The sequence below is a fragment of the Polypterus senegalus genome, chromosome 1 (genome assembly GCF_016835505.1).
Source record: "Polypterus senegalus isolate Bchr_013 chromosome 1, ASM1683550v1, whole genome shotgun sequence".
Lineage (NCBI taxonomy): Eukaryota > Metazoa > Chordata > Cladistia > Polypteriformes > Polypteridae > Polypterus > Polypterus senegalus.
This window is the reverse complement of record NC_053154.1, coordinates 318,439,744-318,462,935: the sequence shown is the minus strand read 5'-3', so window position 1 is coordinate 318,462,935 and position 23,192 is coordinate 318,439,744. Positions and strand designations below refer to the sequence as shown.

The 23,192-nt window shown below is 37.8% G+C and overlaps 1 protein-coding gene across 16 annotated transcripts in view; it reads right to left on the bottom strand.

Moving 5' to 3' along the window:
• Window positions 1-23,192, bottom strand: part of LOC120515605 (receptor-type tyrosine-protein phosphatase eta-like) — a 210,608-nt gene that overhangs the window by 2,141 nt on the left and 185,275 nt on the right. For all 16 annotated transcript variants that reach the window (XM_039736809.1, XM_039736788.1, XM_039736831.1 and 13 more), the window contains 6 exons: window positions 17,879-17,969; window positions 14,674-14,753; window positions 11,997-12,131; window positions 10,388-10,507; window positions 10,092-10,252; window positions 7,880-8,015 (listed from right to left, as the gene is read on the bottom strand). In XM_039736809.1, the coding sequence (XP_039592743.1) occupies window positions 7,880-8,015; window positions 10,092-10,252; window positions 10,388-10,507; window positions 11,997-12,131; window positions 14,674-14,753; window positions 17,879-17,969 (723 nt within the window). The remainder of the gene's footprint in view (window positions 1-7,879; window positions 8,016-10,091; window positions 10,253-10,387; window positions 10,508-11,996; window positions 12,132-14,673; window positions 14,754-17,878; window positions 17,970-23,192) is intronic.

Below are 23,192 nucleotides of genomic sequence, written 5' to 3'. Positions count from 1 at the left end.
ATCTGAGAGACAGGAGCTTTGTTTCTATGCTGCTTGATTTCCTACTTTGTGTTCTTCTGTGTTTACATTTCATATTTGAGTTGTTTTTTTTTTTTTGTTTTTTTTTAAATAAGTGCACCATACAGTCATTTTGACTCCCTAAGTCTTTTTCTGGAAGTGGAGAGCTACCATAAGGGCCCTTACTTACGATGACCTCCAGAGTGGTAAGCACTGCAGTAGGGGACATAGAAGCACTAGGAACCGAGTGACCATGATCTCTTTGTGTTAGACTTCGGCCAAAGTTAATCAACAGAAACAACAAAGTTTGAAGTGTACTTTCAGAAATATACATTTTGGACAACATCTAAAAAACAGACATTTAAAAAAATAAGAGAATGCGGAATAGCAGACTTAACAGACACTAAATCAAAATCACAAAAGTGTTAAAAAACAAGATAAGCTCTTCTTAACATCGAGCTTTTTAGTGGCATATCAGTAAAAGTCAACAGCTAGCTGTACATTCGCAGCACACAGACGGAGTAAGAAACTGCTGTCCCGTCACTAGCTAGGCTGTTGCTTCAGTGCACTACAATGAAGGTTTGTCATTTGTCGAATATACATGGTGTGCTGATGCCAAATGTACTCAAGCAGCAGACATTAAGGTTTATCCTTTATTGTTAAAAATATCTTTGTAGGTGATGATTTCACAAGTCTCTGATATCAGCTAAAATATCATCGCTATAACAGTACAAAAATAAACACGGAATACATTATCAAACAGTATGGCACACAGTAGGACTTCATTTGTCTTATAAAAGTGAACAAGATGACATTTTGGAGGAAACAGCTAACTAGGACAGATGAGCTTTGTTGGGGTCAAATGTCTGTTTTTGTCACAAACGTTCTAATGATCATTGAGTGTAAACACATTTTAGGGTGCTGATGTATTGTTTCTACTGTTTTAATCTTTAGGAAAACTCTTCCAAATATTTCAATAAAGAAAGTGCATCCTATACAAGATTTAAAATATATACTAGGTAAGCTAAGCGAGTGCGTTTATAGTTATATCTTATACAGTAAACACCATCATGAACAGCACCATTCTCCGTGTGCAGCAATAACTAATATTTGTTAACAATGTTAAATGAGTTAAAGTCAAATGATCCATCTATTGTCTAAGCTGATTATCAAATTCAGGTTAGCAGGAAAGTGACAAGTGGCATATTTTACCAGAGCACAATGTTCTCATGGCCACTTTATCCAATCCAACAAGTATTAGCTATGGCTCTGGACTGGGTGCTTATCCATCACCGAGCCAGTCATGCGCAATCCCACAATCGTACAGTGTAGAATTTATGATCAGATAAGCAGGTTTGAATATGTTTTCACTTTAAGTAATCCAGTTGTAATTCTCCATATTGGAACAAATGAGAAAAATAAGGGTAGTCTGTCAGTTCTGTGACCAAAGTTAAAGAGTTAGGTGCCAGGCTGAGGAGCAGAACTAACAAGGTAGACTTCTCTGAAGTTCTGCCTGTGCCACCCACCAGTCCACGTATGACTGAGGAGACTAGAAGGCTTAACACGTGACTCAAATCCTGGTGCAAGATAGAAGTGTATGAGTTTAGTGGGGCATTGGGACGTATTTTGGAACAGATGGGACATCTGAACTAGAGGCGCACCAATGTATTGAGGAGGCATATGAGCGGGTTAGCTAAGGATTGTTTAAACTAGGAAAATAGGGGTCAGGGAGTTTAGGACAGGCCAGGTTAAGAACTGTACATGGAGGAACAAACAGTAGTGTAAAAATAAAAATGCACAGTAATGTAAATTCTAACCCAAAGTTTAAATGCAAAAATAAAAGTAAAATAGCTTTCCTTAATGCTAGAAAATATCAAAAATAAAACAAGTGAGTTGTATGTAGAGGAGCATAATTATGATATTATTGCAACAATGGAGACCTAGCTAAATAAAATGATGGGGATGAGTATAACATACAGGGATACACAGTTTTTAACAAGGATAGACAGAACCAAAAAGCTGAGGTTGCTGTTTATGTCAAACAGAATTTAAACTTAAGTCCTCTTCTGTTTGACGATCAGCCCCATCTTAGTGAGGACATGTGGCTCCTCCTGGAAAGCATTAGAGAAAGAGGACTTATTTGAGGAGTGTGTTATAGACAAGACAATGCAGACTGTAATTTCAATGCACATCCTTTAAGCAACATTAAAAAGGCAAGTTTACAGGGGGATATTATAGTCATGAGGGACTTTAACTATCCAAATATTAATTGGGATAACTTTGCAGATAGCGGAGCACAAGAGTTTTTTAGAAGTAATCAGTGACTGTTTTTAACACAGCATGTTAAAGCACCAACACGGGGTAAAGCCTGTCTGTATTTAGTACTAAGGGGGATAGAATTAAGGATATAGAGGTGATTGAACCACTAGGATCAAATGACCGTAACATAATACAATTCTCCGTGTTTTGTAAGAGAGTGCATGACAAGACTAAAACTGTTAAGTTTAACTTTGGTAGAATAACTTTCAGCAAATGTGGCAATGTCTAAGGAGGATAGACTGGGAAAAGCTTTTAAGTTTGGAGACAGTCGAGGAGCAGTGCAACAGGCTTAAAAATATTTTACATATAATACAGAACAGGTACATACCTAATTTTGGAATTAATAGGAAATTAAAAAAAAAAACACAGTGAGTTGAGAAAGAGTTAAAAAGGAAGCTGCAAAGGAAAAAAGCATAAGAGTAATGAGTCCAATGTGAATTGTAGGGCGTATGAGAACATGAGGGCAACTATTAAGAAGGATATCGGGGAGGCTAAAAGAGAGTTGGAGAGGAATATAGCAGATAAATCAAAAGACGACCCTAGGAGATTCCATCAGTATTTTTGTAGTAAAAGAACAGTTAAGGAGGAGGTAAAGTGCATCAGGAATAGTAAAAGAGAATTAAAAAATACTGAGAGTGAAATAACAGATGATCTAAATTTTTCTGAGGTCTTCACAAGTGAAGAAGTAGATAAGGGTCCTTAGGGGTCCTTTCATCGGAGCAACGTTTCAGCCATGGCATGGCCAAATGGGGAGGCAGCTAGATTGATGAGGTCTCCAGGAGTCTAAAAATATCCAAACCTAATTATGTCATATCATCTACTGTTAAACCGTACTTCTAAAATTTTTATTATTATGCTGTATTAAGGAATTGTTCTGTTCTGTGTATTGTATTGTATTGACCTCCTACTTTTGACACCCACTGCATGCCCAACCTACCTGGAAAGGGGTCTCTCTTTGAACTGCCTTTCCCGAGGTTTCTTCCATTTTTCTCTACAAGGTTTTTATTGGGAATTTTTCCTTGTCTTCTTAGAGAGTCAAGGCTGGGGGGCTGTCAAAAGGCAGGGCCTGTTACAGTAAAGCCCATTGCGGCACTTCCTGTGTGATTTTGGGCTATTACTAAGGATAAGATTGATCAACACATGGCAAGGACAGCAGTTTACTGAACAGTCAGCATGGGTTCAGAAGAGGGACATGATGTTTTACTAACATACTGAAATTCTATGAGGAAGCAACACAAAAATATGATCAAAGTGGAAGAGGTATTATTTATCTTGACTTTCAGAAAGCATTTGATGAAGTGCCACACGAGAGGTTGGACATCAACCTAATAGAAGTGGGAGTTCAGGGTGATGTTTTTAGATGTGTGCAGAATTGGCTCAGACAAAGGAAGCAGAGGGCGATGGTGTGAGGAACCTCATCAGAATTGGGTGATGTTAAGAGCGGTGACCAGCAGGGGGCAGTGCTAGGGCCGCTGGTATTTTTAATATATATAAATGACTAGCAAAATACCCGCGCTTTGCAGCGGCGAAATACTGCCTTAAAATTTTTATTAAGAAGAAAATTAAACCTTTTTAAACTGAGGGAAAATATACCAATAATTATTTGTTAAGAATCTCTTTGTATACCACATTGTCAGTTCAGCTCTCCGGTTGTAATATGACCAAGCTTTGCGCTGAGCTTACTCTTGAGCATGCAACGTACAGTTGGCCACGTGAAAAGTAATATTGTTTCAAATCTCACAGCTTGGATTGCTGCTGTCATAATCGGTTTGAGTTTCATGGTTTGTTTCAATTACGACAGTATTTGTAGGACTTGTGTTGAAGAGACATTCGGCATCTGTCAAGCGTTGTAAGTATACAACCAGTTTCATCGATAACTTCACATCCAGCTTTTGAGAGTTTAAACATTCATAAACATCAAAGTGTCCACTACTGAAATTGTCACCTGTCAATCTAAGATGTTTAAGAGGCATTGGCGGTTGTCAAAAGGTGTATAATATTTGGCCATTTCGGGACACTTGAAAGCGACAACCGAACAATTTACCGGCAGCCATCAACTCCCATGCAGATGCATAGGTGAAGAGCTTTAGCATTTCACTCTTCTAGTGCTCCTGTGTAGTATAATTATCTCCTGTACCGTCATCAGTCCACAACTTGAACCTGTCCCAGTCATTCAATACATAAGACCGAATGTTCCTCCGGATATCAAGAGTGAGCCTGATATGGCCGTGTAATATGTAACAAAGAGAATGGAAAAGGTAGGTGCCATCTCCGGGCATGGAAACCACTCGGTAAGTGACAGTTCTTTGATCGATGGTGATCACCTCGATAGACATGTCAATGGGGTTACAGTTGGAATGATAAAGGAAATGGGTACCTGAACTATGTAAAGTAAGTCTAAAATGCCTACACAATAACTATAATCGCAATAAATGAACAATAAAACAGTGGAGAAGCTGTGGATTAAATAAAAAGGCTGCAGTTATCAGCAGGGAGACGTGATTCCCGTGGCGAAGCAAGGAAGGGAATGTAGAGACTGGAGCGACGGACGGCCTTATATAGGCAGGCAGCCAGCCAACAATGTGGGAGGTGTTGGGATGGGGGATTCAACAGCGCCTCACATGGCGACTGAGCTGCAGGCTATGGACGTATATATGTACGTAAGTAGGATTCAGTATGCGTTGAGAACCCGTGTACCAAATTTCTTGAAGATGGGCCCATAAGTAACAAAGACCGTTGGAAAGTTCAATATGGCGGCTGACAATGGCCTCATACCACCGAAATAAGTACGTACATTGGTTTCGGTTAGTGCAGGGAAGCCGCCTACCAAATTTCGTGAAGATGGGGCCATAAGTAAGAAAGTTCAACATGCCGGATGTTGTCAACCGTTATGACCGTTACGTGTAGAATTTCAAAATGAAACCTACTTAACTTTTGTAAGTAAGCTGTAAGGAATGAGCCTGCCAAATTTCAGCCTTCTACCTACACGGGAAGTTGGAGAATTAGTGATGAGTGAGTCAGTCAGTCAGTCAGTGAGGGCTTTGCCTTTTATTAGTATAGATTTGGACAGGAATATAAGTAACAAGCAGGTTAAGTTTGCAGATGATACCAAGAAAGGTGGATTGGCAGATTATTTGGAATCCATTAAATCATTACAATGGGACTTGGATAGAATACAGGCTTGGGAAGATTTGTGTCAGATGAGGTTTAATGTCAGTAAATCTAACTTATTACACATAGGAAGTAAAATGTGAGGTTTGAATACACAATGGGAGATCTGTAAATCGAGAGTCCACCTTATGAGAAGGACTTAGTTGCTGTAGTGGACTCTATGCTATCAACCTACAGATTGTGTTTAGAAGCCATTAAGAAGGCAAACAGAATGTCAGGTTATATAGCGCCTTGATGTGTGGAGTACAAGTCACAGAAGGTTCTGCTCAAGCTTTATAACACACTGGTGAGACCTCACCTGGAGTACTGGGTGCAGTTTCAATCTCCAGGCTACAAAAACGACATAGCAGCGCAAGAAAATATCCACAGAAAAAGTGACTAGGCCGAGTCCAGGGCTACAGGGGATGAATTATGAAGGAAGATTAAAAGAGCTGAGCCTTTTCAATTCATGAAAAAAGATTAAGAGGTGACATGATTGAAGTGTTTAAAGTGATGAAGGGAATTAGTACAGTGGATTGAGACTTTTTTTAAAATGAGTTCATGAAGAACTAGGGAACACAGTTGGAAACTTCTTAAGGGTAAATTTTGCATAAATATTAGGAAGTTTTTCTCTAAACAGAGAACCACAGACGCTTGGAATAAGCTACCAAGAAGTATAGTAGACAGTAAGACTTTTCGGACATTCTGAACTCAACTTGATGTTTTTTTAGAAGAATTAAGGGAAAAGGACTGCCAAGCTTTGTTGGGCGGAATGGCCTGTTCTTGCCGAGATTGTTCTAATGTTCTAATAAGGTAGCCAAGGGAGCTTTTGCACTTTGGATTCTTATAAATATCATTGTTGTGCTTACTTTACATCTAAGTATCTTCCCATTATCTACGAACAGGAATAGTGCCAGAGCTGTCCCATCCATCCATCCATCCATCCTCTTCCGCTTATCCGAGGTCGTGTCGCGGGGGCAGCAGCTTAAGCAGAAAGGCCCAGACTTCCCTCTCCCCGGCCACCTCTTCCAGCTCTTCCGGGAGAATCCCAAGGCGTTCCCAGGCAAGCCGGGAGACATAGTCCCTCCAGCATGTCCTGGGTCTTCCCCGGGGCCTCCTCCCGGTTGGGCGTGCCGGAACACCTCACCAGGGAGGCGTCCAGGAGGCATCCTGATCAGATGCCCGAGCCACCTCATCTGACTCCTCTCGATGCGGAGGAGCAGCGGCTCTACTCTAAGCCCCTCCCGGATGACTGAGCTTCTCACCCTATCTTTAAGGGAAAGCCCAGACACCCTGCGGAGGAAACTCATTTCAGCCGCTTGTATTCGCGATCTCGTTCTTTCGGTCACTACCCATTGCTCATAACCATAGGTGAGGGTAGGAGCGTAGATCGACTGGTAAATTGAGAGCTTTGCGTTACGGCTCAGCTCCTTTTTCACCACGACAGACCGATGCAGAGCCCGCATCACTGCGGACGCCGCACCAATCCGCCTGTCGATCTCACGCTCCATTCTTCCCTCACTCATGAACAAGACCCCGAGATACTTGAACTCCTCCACTTGGGGCAGGATCTCTCCCCCAACCCTGAGAGGGCACTCCACCCTTTTCCGGCTGAGGACCATGCTCTCAGATTTGGAGGTGCTGATTCTCATCCCATCAGGGCTGTCCCTAGTTATTATAATGTATTCATTTTTTACTACTGAAGAATGTGCATATGCTGATGCTCATGCAAATATGTACTGTCCTACAGCCTTATGTTAGGTTCATTGGGGTCTGCTTTTCGTGTATAGATTCATCTATGCAAATTAAGTGCCATAATTAAAAATATTCTCTTAGGGAGTCACGCAACTGACAGCATGTCTATGCTCATTGTTTGAATGTTATAAATAGCAAAAACAATATAAACGTTTGTTAAATGCAGGAGACTGAAGATGGATGGGCTATGGCTGAGTGGATATGTCAGGTCTTCAGGACAGAAATTAGAAAATTTCTTCTATTACTTAAAAAGCTACTACTTAAAAGCAGAAGAAATTTTTACAAAACATTTCAAAGAAATTCTATAGTTATTCATCCTCCTAGCTCAATACCACAGGCAATTAAACTTTTTTTACATATAAAATTCGACACAAGTGGGTTGGGAGCATCGAAGATTCGCTGAATGAATTTTTAGAATGTTTATTTTTCTAAATGTTTAATTTATAAAACAGACAGGAAAAACAATTATGGTCAAAACTGTCTTTCTGGATACTTATTAAATAATGTCATTTCATGAAAAACCTCCAATGCAAAAAAGGTTCAAAAGTAAAATTACAACAATACATTTATTTTCTAAATATTTCATAATTTATATTACTCTAAACAAATTAATTCCATGCTGTTTTACAGATGCATTTGTAAAAAGAAAAGCCAGTACCTCAGACTGCACCATCAGTGGTCTGTGCATTCGAAGGTCACAGACTATTTTGTAAACATTTACTGAGTTAGTCCGGTCTATCTGATGGATGACGTGGTCCAGAGCTATCAATGTTCCTGTGCGGCCAACTCCAGCACTAAAATGAGAAAAAAACGTCAGTTATAAACATTACAAAAAGTCAGTCATATACAGTAGTTTCTGAACCTTATTATTCCAACTTAGGCTGGCAGGGGGTGAACTCTATGCTGGCAGGATGACTAACAGGAACCTACCCGGCCCACACTAACACAGTGTGTCCACAGTAACACAGGTGAAGTTGAAAATGCATCTTTTCTATTCATCTTGTCCTTCAATCAAAGTGAAACAGTGTTCTCGACTACCAAATCTTTATGTAAACTTACAGGCACAGGCTTCATCATACAGCATGATGTGACACAAATAACCCAGAGATGCAGGTTACGTTTCCTATAACATACTCCATATCCATCCATTTTCTTTTTTTTCTGTTTGTTTGTTTTTGACCACCAAACTTTCTTCAAAAATATTTAAATATCTGAAAACGTCAGGTCTCACGTAGCGGTGAACAGGGGATGTGGAGCTTTTTAAAAACACTGAAATATGACTGTCAAGTGCTAAGACACAAGCTTTACTTTTGACACCACACTGTGTGATCTTGTCTTTACAGGCTACTTATGTGCATCAGCTAACCTGTACTGTACCTTGAAACACTTGAATATTTCATCAGGATGCATACTCAATATTTTCCACGGCTTCAGGTAATTTATACTCATTTGAAACCTTTTAAAGCAGTTGTTAATCATCTGTCCAATCAAAGAAGTCTGGTTTAGTGTTTTCTGCAGGTGATATTTGTTCTCCTTGTGCTTTGTGCACTTTGAATTATTTTGTGTTTGCTCCATGAACAAAAATCACTCTTGGCTGGCAAACCATGCATGCCCAATGTGAAAGATTCAGCCTGTCAATGTGAATAGCAAAATGATATAAAATGCTCCGAAAATATTAATGAGGACAGAAAGCTATGAAACAAAATTGGCCTTTTCACATACTGTATATCCATACTTAGAGCCGCCAACCTATTGTGCAATGCATATCTTTTAAACCTGGAATGAAACAGTAACACGCAGTACATAAACATGTAGAGAATGTGTAAAATGCACACAGAAAAGGTTCTAAGGTTAATTACAAGAGCTTTCAAGTATTATGTGAATATTATACTCAATTAAATGAAATAACAAAACAACACAATACTCCTGTGCGGTGCAAATTATTGTTTGCAAACTGCATGACACAAGAGGAATTTAAGTAAGAGCAGCATCGGGTTTTACTACAAGATTAAAGATGCCAAAAGAAGGAAAAGGAAAGACGCCCTTATTTGTGAATATTGAACACTTTTAGGTTTTTCAGATGTTTATTTAAGACTTTTCAACAATTAAAAGAATATAAACATTGAATCTCTGTATGCTGATAGCTATTATTACAGTTCACTTACTCATAACCACAGAAGCATATTAAAAATGCAGATCTGCAGTGATTCACGTTTAATTCCATGGCCAGGTGACTTCTCACTCTTTAGAATATTCATTTAAAAAATGTAAATGTGTGCAAAAATCACAAAATAGGAAAGTTTTGAATACAAGCTATGTACATTAAATGAAAAGACATTTTGTAATGTGAAGAAAAATATTTTATTTAACTGTTATTAAATTAATCAATAGAGAATTTACACTACTGTTGAAAAATTTTGGGTCACCCAGACATTTTCATGTTTTTAATAAAAATTGATATCTTTTATTATCAAGATACCATTAAATTGATTTAAAAATACATTCAAGGTTTTACTAGTGCTTCTAATTGCTATTACTGCTTGAAATGACTGATTTTTATATTTTATTATTCACATATGGCCATGCAGCCCCATTTTCAGCAGCAGTTTCTTCAGTGTCCTACAGGTCAACTCTCTTAGTTTAAAATGGGGCTACACGGCCATATGTGAATAATAAATTATAAATTAGTAATTTCAAGCGGAAACAGCCATTAAAATTATTAGTAATAACTTGGCTATATTTTTAATTGCTTTAATGGTATCTTGACAATAAAAGGTATCAACTTCTATGAAAAAAAGAAAGAACATTTCTGGGTGACTCCAGTATATACCTCTGATTAGTGTTTAAATCTCAAAGGTGTAATGACTGACCTGCAGTGAACTACTGTCGGTGAGTTTCTCTGGGACTGGTCTATATGTTCTCTTACGAGATTCCTGAACCGAATTAGCAAGTCTGTGTTCTCAGGTACCCCATGATCTGGCCAGGCAGTAAAATGAAAATGTTTTATTCTGCGCTTGTTACCATTTGCCAGCTGTAGAAAAAAAAGATGGAGATCAACAAATAACAAGTTTGTGTAATAAAAAGGTCAAATACATGTCAGTACTTAATTTATAATGTTGGATTTAATAAAGAATTTCTAACAATAAAAACTGAATCAAGTACTCACATTTTCCAAACTTAATTCTCTAATCGTCCACTCTTTAGTAGGAGTCTCCGAAATCAGAGCTACTTGCATATGTCCATGGGTCTGGGAGTTGGATGAAGGCCAGTATTTTTCACACTTTACCTATATAACACAATAGTAAAATAGTGTGAGAAGCAGACTACGATGAACCTTTTTTCTTTATGTCCTACTTTAAAATCCATTTGTTTGGAACTATAGAACCTAATTAAAAAAAATACCTTGACGACTTTTAACCACAGACGTCAAACCATCCATCTATCCATCTATTTTCAAACCTGCCTATTCTAAGCAGGGTTGCGAGGAGACCAGAGACTATCCCAGCAAGCATTGGGTGCAAGGCAGGAATAATCCTTGGACAGGGCACCAGTCCATCTAAAACACACACACACACACACATTTACAATAAGGCAGGGGTCCTCAATCACGGTCCTGGAGAGCCGCAGTGGCTGCAGGTTTTTGCTCCAACCCAGTTGCTTAATAAAAAGCACTTATTGCTAAAGTAACACTTCTGCTTCACTTTAGTGATTTTGAGCCCTTATTGCTTAATTTTGTCTTAAACAGCTATTTTAATTGCTCCTTATTATCAATAACATGCAAATGACAAGAGAGAGCAGCATTTCTCCATTTAGCTTATTTACATTTACACCTGTGTGTATTTATCTGCACTATTGGGTTTAATTAAATACTTGGAAGAAAAATGAAGAGAAAAAAGTGAAGGACTGAGAATTACTTGTCCATTGTAGCCTTCAAATCATTTGCATGATAGAAAGGGAAAGAAAATCTAGGCTATGAGAATGACCTGACATAGCAGAGTTAATTTAATTTCATAGCTTGTTAGTGCTTTATTGGCAAGAATTGCTTTCTAATTAAGCAACCAGGTCAGAACAAAAACCTGCAGCCACTGCGGCTCTGCAGGACCGGGATTGAGGACCCCTGCACTAAGGTCAATTTAGTAATGTGTGACACTAGAGGGAGCTGTCGTTCCTCCAAACCCACAGACAACATGTCCAGAAACCAGGTAAAAGTACCAGAAATAATTTTTAATTTCTTCAATAATGTGCACAAAGCACCTCCACCTCCCTGATACAGAATAAATCACAATAATCAATAATATAAATCCTCCTCTCCTCCCAGCAGCTCTGTCACTTTCCCTCCCAACTCCGACTCAGCTCACTGGGTTTCCCAAAGTCCTTTAAATAGTTCTTGTCCTTCAGTCCACGTTATTCCACATCACTTCCGGGTCAGATAAAGATTTATATTTTTCTCCAGCCCGGAAGTACTTCTGTTCTTCCATCCCATTTCTTGAAATAATGTACGAAACATTTCTTCTTTGTCATTTAATTAATTTCTGTAACTCGGCTAAATTGGTAAATATGTAATTAAAATGTAATTGGCCAGATATTTGACTTTTTTAAATGCACAGTACATAAACACACATTACTTTTAAGTTTAAATGCCTTAAGATTGAATTGACTAAACTATGAAATAAGAACATCAAAAGTCACATACAGTATTAATCTGCACAGAGTAATGAGTTCAATTTCATACAAACGTCCCATCTGCAAATCATTCAAAAATAATGTACGCTTACTCTTCCTTTTTCATTGCACTGTGTCAGCATGACCAATGTGTGCACATTCTGCTCCCAGACCATCCTCCAGAAGTCCTTCACGGTGTTTGGCAGGGGGCCCTGAGTGCCAATGAACTCTTTATTAGAGTTATAGCCCTGAAAAAATAAAAATAAAACAAGCGCTAAAAAATGAATTAATTAATTTTAACAAATGCAGTTAGAATATGGGAAGTGTGCATTCCAAAATGACTAAAATAAATTACAAAGTAATAAAACAATATGAGGTACAGAAGAGTCGTACATGTGTTATTATGATCAAACATGAATAAGATATTGTATTCTTTGTGTTAGTTTAAATTTTTACTCTTGTTACTTTGTTCTCATTATTATAAAAGTACTGTACTGTACTGTACTGTACTGTAAGAGTACAGATGCAAAGACTAAAATTGTTAAGATGAACTTTGGTAGGGCTAATTTTGAGCAGATGCGACAAAGTCTAAGTAGGATAGACTGGGATAAGCTTTTAAATGTGGAGACAGTCGAGGAGCTGTGGAACAGGATTAAAAATGTTTTACATGTAATGCAGGACAGATACATACCTAAATTTGGAAGTAATAGGAAACTAAAAAAAACTCCACGATGGATTAATAAAGATTTAAAAAAGAAGTTGCAAAGGAAAAAACTGCTGTATAAGGCATATAAGACTAATGACTGCAAAGAGAATCGTAGCGCATATGAGAACATGAGGGCAACCATTAAGAAGGATATCAGAGAGGCTAAAAGACAGTTGGAGAGGAATATAGCAGATAAGGCGAAAGAAGACCTTAAGAGATTCTTTCAGTATTTTAGTAGTAAAAGAAAAATTAAGGAGGAGGTCAAGTTCATCAGGAATAGTAAAGGGGAATTAAAAGATACAGACAATGAAATAGCAGATGCCCTAAACTTACATTTTTCTGAGGTGTTTACAAGTGAACAAGTGGATAACCTCTCAGAGGTAAACACAACTACTAAGGAGGTACTGAGGGATTTGGAAATTGTAGAGGGAGAAGTGCTGCTCAGATTAAATAAGATGAAATCAAACAGATCACCAGGACCAGATAATATTTATCCTTGTGTTCTTAAGGAGGCTAGTGAGTACATATATAAACCCATGACACATATTTTTAGGAAGTCACTCTGCACTGGAGAGATTCCAAAGGACTGGAAAATGGCAAATATCATCCCATTATATAAAAAGGGTGACAGGGCTGATCCAAGCAACTATAGGCCAGTAAGCTTAACATGCATCACAGGAAAATTAATGGAAGGAATTATTAAGGATAAGATTGAGCAACACATGGCAAGGACAGGAGTTATTCTGACCAGTCAGCATGGGTTCAGAACGGGGAGGTCGTGTTTTACTAACTTGTTGGAATTCTATGAGGAGGCAACAAAAGGATACGATCAAAGTGGAGCTTATGATATTATTTATCTGGGCTTTCAGAAAGCATTTGATAAGGTGCCACATGAGAGGTTGGGCATCAAGTTAAAAGAAGTGGGAGTTCAGGGTGATGTTTTTAGATGGGTGCAGAATTGGCTGAAACACAGGAAGCAGAGGGTGATGGTGCGAGGAACCTCATCAGGACTGGCCGATGTTAAGAGTGGTGTTCCACAGGGGTCAGTGCTAGGGCCGCTGCTATTTTTAATATATATAAATGATTTAGATAGGAATATAAGTAACAAGCTGGTTAAGTTTACAGATGATACCAAGATAGGTGGATTAGCAGATAATTTGGAATCCGTTATATCATTACAGAAGGACTTGGATAGCATACAGGCTTGGGCAGATTTGTGGCAGATGAAATTTAATGTCAGTAAATGTAAAGTATTACACATAGGAAGTAAAAATATTAGGTTTGAATACACAATGGGCGGTCGGAAAATCGAGAGTACACCTTATGAGAAGGATTTAGGAGTCATAGTGGACTCCAAGCTATCAACTTCCCAACAGTGTTCAGAAGCCATTAAGAAGGCTAACAGAATGTTAGGTTATATAGCACGATCTGTGGAGTACAAGTCCAAGGAGGTTCTGCTCAACCTTTATAATGCACTGGTGAGGCCTCATCTTGAGTACTGTGTGCAGTTTTGGTCTCCAGGCTACAAAAAGGACACAGCAGCACTAGAAAAGGTCCAGAGAAGAGCGACTAGGCTGATTCCAGGACTACAGGGGTTGAATTATGAGGAAAGATTAAAAGAGCTGAGCCTTTACAGTTTAAGCAAAAGAAGATTAAGAGGTTACATGATTGAAGTGTTTAAAATTATGAAGGGAATTAGTACAGTGGATCGAGACTTGTATTTTAAAATGAGTTCATCAAGAACACGGGGACACAGTTGGAAACTTGTTAAGGGTAAATTTCGCACAAACATTAGGAAGTTTTTCTTTACACAAAGAACGATAGACACTTGGAATAAGCTACCAAGTAGTGTGGTAGACAGTAAGACGTTAGGGACTTTCAAAACTCGACTTGATGTTTTCTTGGAGGAAACAAGTGGATAGGACTGGCGAGTTGTGTTGGGCTGAATGGCCTGTTCTCGTCTAGATTGTTCTAATGTTCTAATATTTAAGAACACTAAATTATTTTTTTATTAACTGGCATAAGCAAATACAGTCAAGCAGTCTATTAAAGTCTCCACACTTTACTATTTCACTATTACTTACTGGTAGGTAGCTGGCATTGATGTAGTCGTCATTCGGGTCACCTTCATGGCCAACTGATAGCTTGACACGAGACTCATCATCTGAAAGTAAAATCCAAAACACCAAAAATGTGTTATAAAAGAAAATATATTTACTAATCTTATACAATTCTTCTTCTTCTTCTTCTTTCGGCTGCTCCCGTTAGGTGTTGCCACAGCAGATCATCTTCTTCCGTATCTTTCTGTCCTCGTCATCTTGTTCTGTCACACCAATCACCTGCATGTCTTCTCTCACCACATCCATAAACCTTCTCTTAGGCCTTCCTCTTCTCCTCTTACCTGGCAGCTCTATCTTTAACATCCTTTTCCCAATATATGTTTATCAAATAATGAATTAGTATTGTAATAAGCTGCCAAATTGGGGTAACGGAAATAGGACACTTTAATCAAAGGGCAGTGAAGTTCAGCCAGTTGCCTATTTATTTAAGACAGAAAGAAGACCAAAACAAACAAGCGCTGCTGATTTCTACCAATTCACTCGTACAGCTGCACCTATTGTTGCAGTTACAGTATCAGCACATATATCCGTCTTTTTGACTTTTTTCCTTTCTACAGTGTTTTCCTTTAATTAAAAGAGACGAGTCTTTTCATTCCTGCCCCAATTTAAAACAATTACCTCCATGGATTACAACTCCCAAACCTTTCAGCTCCTGAAATGTGCATGGTGTCTTGGAGCACACGGCCAGCTCTTGTCCAGCTAAGACCTTATAATCCCAGCTGTCTCAAGTTCTCAGAGGTCAAGACATTACTGTACAGTAAACATACATGACACAACATAAACTGTACTTTATGTAGGCAGGGTGTACTGTTACTAGTGATAAATGCATTTACTGCTTCACAAAATATGATATGTGCACCCTATGATGTATTTTATGTACTGTTCCTTAAATAATTTTTTTGTTGGTTATAATAATGTGATCTTGCAGATTTTTGTCTAAAAGCCAGTAATTATGACTAAATCAGGGCTTAGTGGAAGTTTATAAAACTTTGCTTTTCAGAGTTAGATTGTTTGGATTGCATTATTAAGTGTTTGTTTTTTCTTTATTTGTATTTATTTGTTGCAGATACTACAAAATTATACATTTTACACAACTTTCCAGTACATTGCTTATTGGGCTTATTCTAAAAAGGGAAAAATACAGTATTTTTGAAAAGATGTAGCAGCTGTTTAATGCTATTTTGTTACAATGCTTTACAAATAACAGACTATTTTCAGGTGCTTGTACATAAAGTGCAAAAATCTCCTACTGTTATTGTCATATCTGTCTGTCCACTTGACACAACTTGGCTCCCAGTGGACTAATTGTTGAAATTTAGTGCAGTTATTCATGAAGGAAATTTATCAACAAAGGTCCATTTTTGTTGGGATACTACGTGTCCAATACAGTGTTCTGTACACATTGGTGAGATATCAAAATCAACTATCTTACTGTAAATGAGAGAGATTCTGCACAGCCTTGATTACTCATAAATTAATTATGTCAAATCTACCCTTGAGAGAGCTGATTACTTCGGTGTGTATAATGTTGTATATTTTCCTCTTTCTCTTGTCTGACTGCCACTTCTGACAGCAAAACAGATCTACAATAGAAATGACCAAAACGCCAACAACAGTCACATTAGAGGCATATGCAGACCTCTGTCACACATACTCAGCTGCCCAACTGCTCCAGGTACAAGAATTGATCTTTGTGGCATAAAAAGTAATAATTTTAGGCAAGAAAAACAGAAAGTTACTTAGCTTGTCTAGAAATGAGAGTCAGAGAAATGGGGCTCACAAAGTGTGGCTCTGCACATACACACATGTTCATTATTTACTGGACATTACACTAAAACAACCTCATGGCCATATTATCTGCAGACTATAATAATTCAATATTTCACAGGCACTATTGACATGATCTGGCATTTATTTTAGATTTTTTCAGTTTCTTTTTGGACTCTAAATATAATTGAATGTTTGTTTTGGGAATTCTATCAAGGAATCTGGTCGTCACATTAGATTTTAAATTCAATGCATTTTTTTAATGTTAATAAAAACTGATCACATTCTCTCAAGACACCATCATTTTGTAGGACGACCAGGAGTGTGTAATGCGTGATGTCATTACTGCAACGGTAAAAAGATCAGAACCTGATTTGTGGATACTAACTAATTACCAAGCGTTATTCTTTAAGTATTTAAAATAAGGAGCTCTGGTTTTGAACTCTCATCTGTCCCTCAACCGAGTTTTACGTCTAACATTTTGACTAAGGCTTTATTCACTGTTTAGTTTTCTGAAACTATTACTATTTATTTTTTTCACGTCTGGGGCTGTGTTTACTAAATTTTGTCTTGCCAGTTTTGACTTTTTTTAGTTATTATTTACAATCCATCTTTTGATTAAACCTCTAATTAAAAACAACTGCAGTTCTGTCAGTCAGAACAACCATAACTTATCAGTCAACCATTAAAATGACTTGCCATCATTATGGTTTATTGCAGGCACCAGTTTTAACTTGAGACTTCAAAACTGAGTACATATTTAAAAAAGTTTTGTTTAGGAAATACAACTACAATTAGCTTTATTCCCCCCCACAATCACCAAATTAATAATAGGACATCAATGAGTGTAATTTTTATGTGGAAGCAATTTTAGCCTGAACATGCATACTGTATGTGGTATTGATCTTTAATTAAATGATACTGTAAAATGATACTAGCAAACATATTTATGCACTCAATTAATACATTATATTATGTTATAATTGTTGTATTTGAATATACCTCATTCTTATAAAAGTATCTAATAAACAAAAATGTGATTATTGACTCTTTTATGACGTAAGCAGCTCCATTTAAAACATTTTATTAGTGAGCCTGTTGCATTTGTAAGGGTTTTATTTTCTGGAGATATCTGGTCTGATCTAGACTTAGATGTGAGAACGGCATATACAGATGTCACATAGTACAGCCTCACTGAAGGAAAATGAGAGCAACAGAAATCACATATGATAGCAATGCATTTATTTCTCCTTAAAGTGAAGGGTTACTTCAATAAGTGTACAATTTAAACAAGATATCATCATGGTGTAAAACTGCAATACAGGCAAACACTGCAACATGCAGGAAATAGAGAGACTTTTTAGTTATACTGTAACCAGGAAACAGTTATTTGTATACTTACATGGCAATATATTACTGTAACGATTCTTCACTTTATTTTCCAGGCATAATGCCGCAATCTTAGGCTGAGTAGTCCCAACAGTTTGAATGTCCTAGCACAAATAAAATGATAATTATAAATGATACATTTTTTTCGTTATTCTTACTGTTTACTTTTTCTGTAGTTTGGTGTGCTGTACGTGGAGTACCAAGTGTAACCAAAACAAATAGCCGGAGTGTCAGAGTTCATCTGAGTGTTTGTATATACTTTATGAGCTGATCAATAAATAAATGAAACTCCTCTGAGCTCTGATCTTTGAATTATAAAAATAAAGATTTATTGAATAGTTTAAGCTAGATTTTCAAATACAAATAAATCATTTAAATAAATATATTTTTAACAGTTTTCGTCAAGCCCTTTCTTAACCTTGTGCCATTACACTCTTTCTTTTCATGTACAAACCAGATTCCAAAAAAGTTGGGACACTATACAAATCGTGAATAAAAACTGAATGCAATGATGTGGAGGTGCCAACTTCTAATATTTTATTCAGAATAGAACATAAATCACGGAACAAAAGTTTAAACTGAGAAAATGTATCATTTTAAGGGAAAAATATGTTGATTCAGAATTTCATGGTGTCAACAAATCCCAAAAATGTTGGGACAAGGCCATTTTCACCACTGTGTGGCATCTCCCCTTCTTCTTACAACACTCAACAGACGTCTGGGGACCGAGGAGACCAGTTTCTCAAGTTTAGGAATAGGAATGCTCTCCCATTCTTGTCTAATACAGGCCTCTAACTGTTCAATCGTCTTGGGCCTTCTTTGTCGCACCTTCCTCTTTATGATGCGCCAAATGTTCTCTTTAGGTGAAAGATCTGGACTGCAGACTGGCCATTTCAGTACCCGGATCCTTCTCCTACGCAGCCATGATGTTGTGATTGATGCAGAATGTGGTCTGGCATTATCTTGTTGAAAAATGTAGGGTCTTCCCTGAAAGAGATGATGTCTGGATGGGGGCATATGTTGTTCTAGAACCTGAATATATTTTTCTGCATTGATGGTGCCTTTCCAGTCATGCAAGCTGCCCATGCCACACGCACTCATGCAACCCCATACCATCAGAGAAGCAGGCTTCTGAACTGAGCGTTGATAACAACTTGGGTTGTCCTTGTCCTCTTTGGTCCGGATGACATGGCGTCCCAGATTTCCAAAAAGAACTTCGAATTGTGACTCGTCTGACCACAGAACAGTCTTCCATTTTGCCACAGTCCATTTTAAATGATCCCTGGCCCAGTGACAACGCCTGAGCTTGTGGATCTTGCTTAGAAATTGCTTCTTCTTTGCACTGTAGAGTTTCAGCTGGCAACGGCGGATGGCACGGTGGATTGTGTTCACTGACAATGGTTTCTGGAAGTATTCCTGAGCCCATTCTGTGATTTCCTTTACAGTAGCATTCCTGTTTGTGGTGCAGTGTCGTTTAAGGGCCCGGAGATCACGGGCATCCAGTATGGTTTTACGGCCTTGACCCTTACGCACAGAGATTGTTCCAGATTCTCTGAATCTTCGGATGATGTTATGCAGAGTTGATGATGATAGATGCAAAGTCTTTGCAATTTTTCGCTGGGTAACACCTTTCTGATATTGCTCCACTATCTTTCTGTGCAACATTGTGGGAATTGGTGATCCTCTACCCATCTTGGCTTCTGAGAGACACTGCCACTCTGAGAAGCTCTTTTTATACCCAATCATGTTGCCAATTGACCTAATTAGTGTTTATTGGTCTTCCAGCTCTTCGTTATGCTCAAATTTACTTTTTCCAGTCTCTTATTGCTACTTGTCCCAACTTTTTTGGGTTTTGTTGACACCGTAAAATTTTGAATCAACATATTTTTCCTTTAAAATGATACATTTACTCGGATTAAACGTTTGATCTGTCATCTACGTTCTATTACAAATTAAATATTGACATTTGCCATCTCCACATCATTGCATTCAGTTTTTATTCACAATTTGTTTAGTGTCCCAACTTTTTTGGAATCCGGTTTGTATTAACACCTAATGTTTAAACACCATTACCTTGGGAGACTCACTGGACCTGCTGAAGTATAGTTGCTGCTCACATGTCCCAATATTATGTCTTAAATACATTAACACGATAGCACGATGGTTTAAGATAATCTAACAATAAATCCACTTTAATTCCCTGCACTTCACTGCTTATGCATTGACTTATTTTGCTCAACTGGAGGAATCCTAACCAGGCCTTAATAACTCACTGTGCTAGTGCTGTCTTACATCGTGTAAAATTAGAAAAAAAAAAATGTAAATTGTCTTTTTTGAAGAAAGGTATGAAGGTTACATTTTTTGTGGTGGTTTGCAAGAATTTATTAATTTTGTACTAGAATATTACTGCTGGTCTCTGCTTTTGTTCTGCTTTCTTTTTACACTGCAAGATATGCAAGGAACTATTTTACAAAGGGCCTTTTGTTCATATAGCTCTCCAAAATTTTTCGATGTGGGACTTTAATTTATATATATATAAAAGCCAAATAAATACCACTGACTCACTCATCACGAAATCTCCCGAACCATGAGGACTTGAAATTTGGAATGTAGGTTACCCTTGGCCCATAGGTGCTTGCTAAGAAATGGTTTTAAAAATTTTGTGGTCCAAGCACGAAATTTCTCATCGTTTTTTAGACCCATTCACTCTTCTTGTTTCTAAAATAAATTTCTTTAAAGTAAATTAAAAATACTTTCATTTTTCTGAAGAGTGCAAGTTTTGTTTTGATATTTTCGAGTTTCCACTAAGCGTTTATAATTTGCCATTTACAGTATTTATCTTTTTAAAATAATTTAGTTAGGTTAAAGCAATTTTTTTTGTGAGGATTTTGATTTTCATACTTTTTTATTGTATTCACTTTCATAATTTCTTCACAAATTCTTCTATTAAATTTATACCTTTTAAAATAAACCCGTAAACCTATGACTGAGAAAGAAAGGGTTTATATTGATGAAGTAATGGTCCCTCACCACATGGTGCGGATGAGCGGAGATGGCGCGTGCCTGTTTTCCTCGCGGGCCTACCCTGTCTTATATATAATTGATTTTAATCGATTTTTTATTTGTTGTCAATAATTCTGCATGTAAAAATTTATTACTACATCACAAAACAAAAATTAACCTGTCAAAAAACCTTAAAAAAAGTCAATTTTCCCATCGTTTTTACATTAACTTGAACATATTCTGCGATTATATTTTTTAATGAATATACAGTGGTGTGAAAAACTATTTGCCCCCTTCCTGATTTCTTATTCTTTTGCATGTTTGTCACACAAAATGTTTCTGATCATCAAACACATTTAACCATTAGTCAAATATAACACAAGTAAACACAAAATGCAGTTTTAAAATGATGGTTTTTATTATTTAGGGAGAAAAAAAATCCAAACCTACATGGCCCTGTGTGAAAAAGTAATTGTCCCCTTGTTAAAAATAACCGAACTGTGGTGTATCACACCTGAGTTCAATTTTCGTAGCCACCCCCAGGCCTGATTACTGCCACACCTGTTTCAATCAAGAAATCACTTAAATAGGAGCTGCCTGACACAGAGAAGTAGACCAAAAGCACCTCAAAAGCTAGACATCATGCCAAGATCCAAAGAAATTCAGGAACAAATGAGAACAGAAGTAATTGAGATCTATCAGTCTGGTAAAGGTTATAAAGCCATTTCTAAAGCTTTGGGACTCCAGCGAACCACAGTGAGAGCCATTATCCACAAATGGCAAAAACATGGAACAGTGGTGAACCTTCCCAGGAGTGGCCAGCCGACCAAAATTACCCCAAGAGCGCAGAGACGACTCATCCGAGAGGTCACAAAAGACCCCAGGACAACGTCTGAAGAACTGCAGGCCTCACTTGCCTCAATTAAGGTCAGTGTTCACGACTCCACCATAAGAAAGAGACTGGGCCAAAACGGCCTGCATGGCAGATTTCCAAGACGCAAACCACTGTTAAGCAAAAAGAACATTAGGTCTTGTCTCAATTTTGCTAAGAAACATTTTAATGATTGCCAAGACTTTTGGGAAAATACCTTGTGGACTGATGAGACAAAAGTTGAACTTTTTGGAAGGCAAATGTCCCGTTACATCTGGCGTAAAAGGAACACAGCATTTCAGAAAAAGAACATCATACCAACAGTAAAATATGGTGGTGGTAGTGTGATGGTCTGGGGTTGTTTTGCTGCTTCAGGACCTGGAAGGCTTGCTGTGATAGATGGAACCATGAATTCTACTGTCTACCAAAAAGTCCTGAAGGAGAATGTCCGGCCATCTGTTCGTCAACTCAAGCTGAAGCGATCTTGGGTGCTGCAACAGGACAATGACCCAAAACACACCAGCAAATCCACCTCTGAATGGCTGAAGAAAAACTAAATGAAGACTTTGGAGTGGCCTAGTCAAAGTCCTGACCTGAATCCAATTGAGATGTTATGGCATGACCTTAAAAAGGCGGTTCACGCTAGAAAACCCTCAAATAAAGCTGAATTACAGCAATTCTGAGCAAAGATGAGTGGGCCAAAATTCCTCCAGGGCGCTGTAAAAGACTCATTGCAAGTTATCGCAAACGCTTGATTGCAGTTATTGCTGCTAAGGGTGGCCCAACCAGTTATTAGGTTCAGGGGGCAATTACTTTCTCATACAGGGCCATGTAGGTTTGGATTTTTTTTTCTCCCTAAATAATAAAAACCATCATTTAAAAACTGCATTTTGTGTTTACTTGTGTTATATTTGACTAATGGTTAAATGTGTTTGATGATCAGAAACATTTTGTGTGACAAACATGCAAAAGAATAAGAAATCAGGAAGGGGGCAAATAATTTTTCACACCACTGTAGGCTTATATATAAGAGAAATAAGCTATTGTATTTATTATCAATCATAAATATTATATATTTAGTATGTGAATTCAGCGGCTCTCTTTGCGATTTTTGTTTATTCATTAGTGATTGAAATGTCATTTGTTTTGCAGCATCGTAGCTAACGTGTTGGTGTTACAATTCTCGTAAAAATGTAATAGGAAGTTTTTTTTTTTAATACGTTCAGTCAATGTCCAACCCGCTATATCCAAACAGGATCACGGGGGTCGCTGGAGCCAATCCCAGCCAGCACAGGGCGCAAGGCAGGAACAAACCCTGGGCAGGGCACCAGCCCACCGCAGACTAATTTAATTAAGTTATCAAAATCGAAGGTAGAGACTACATATTTCCGGTTCAGTATCCATAAATAAATCTCAAGGACAATCATTGAAAATTGCTGGAATCAATTTGGAC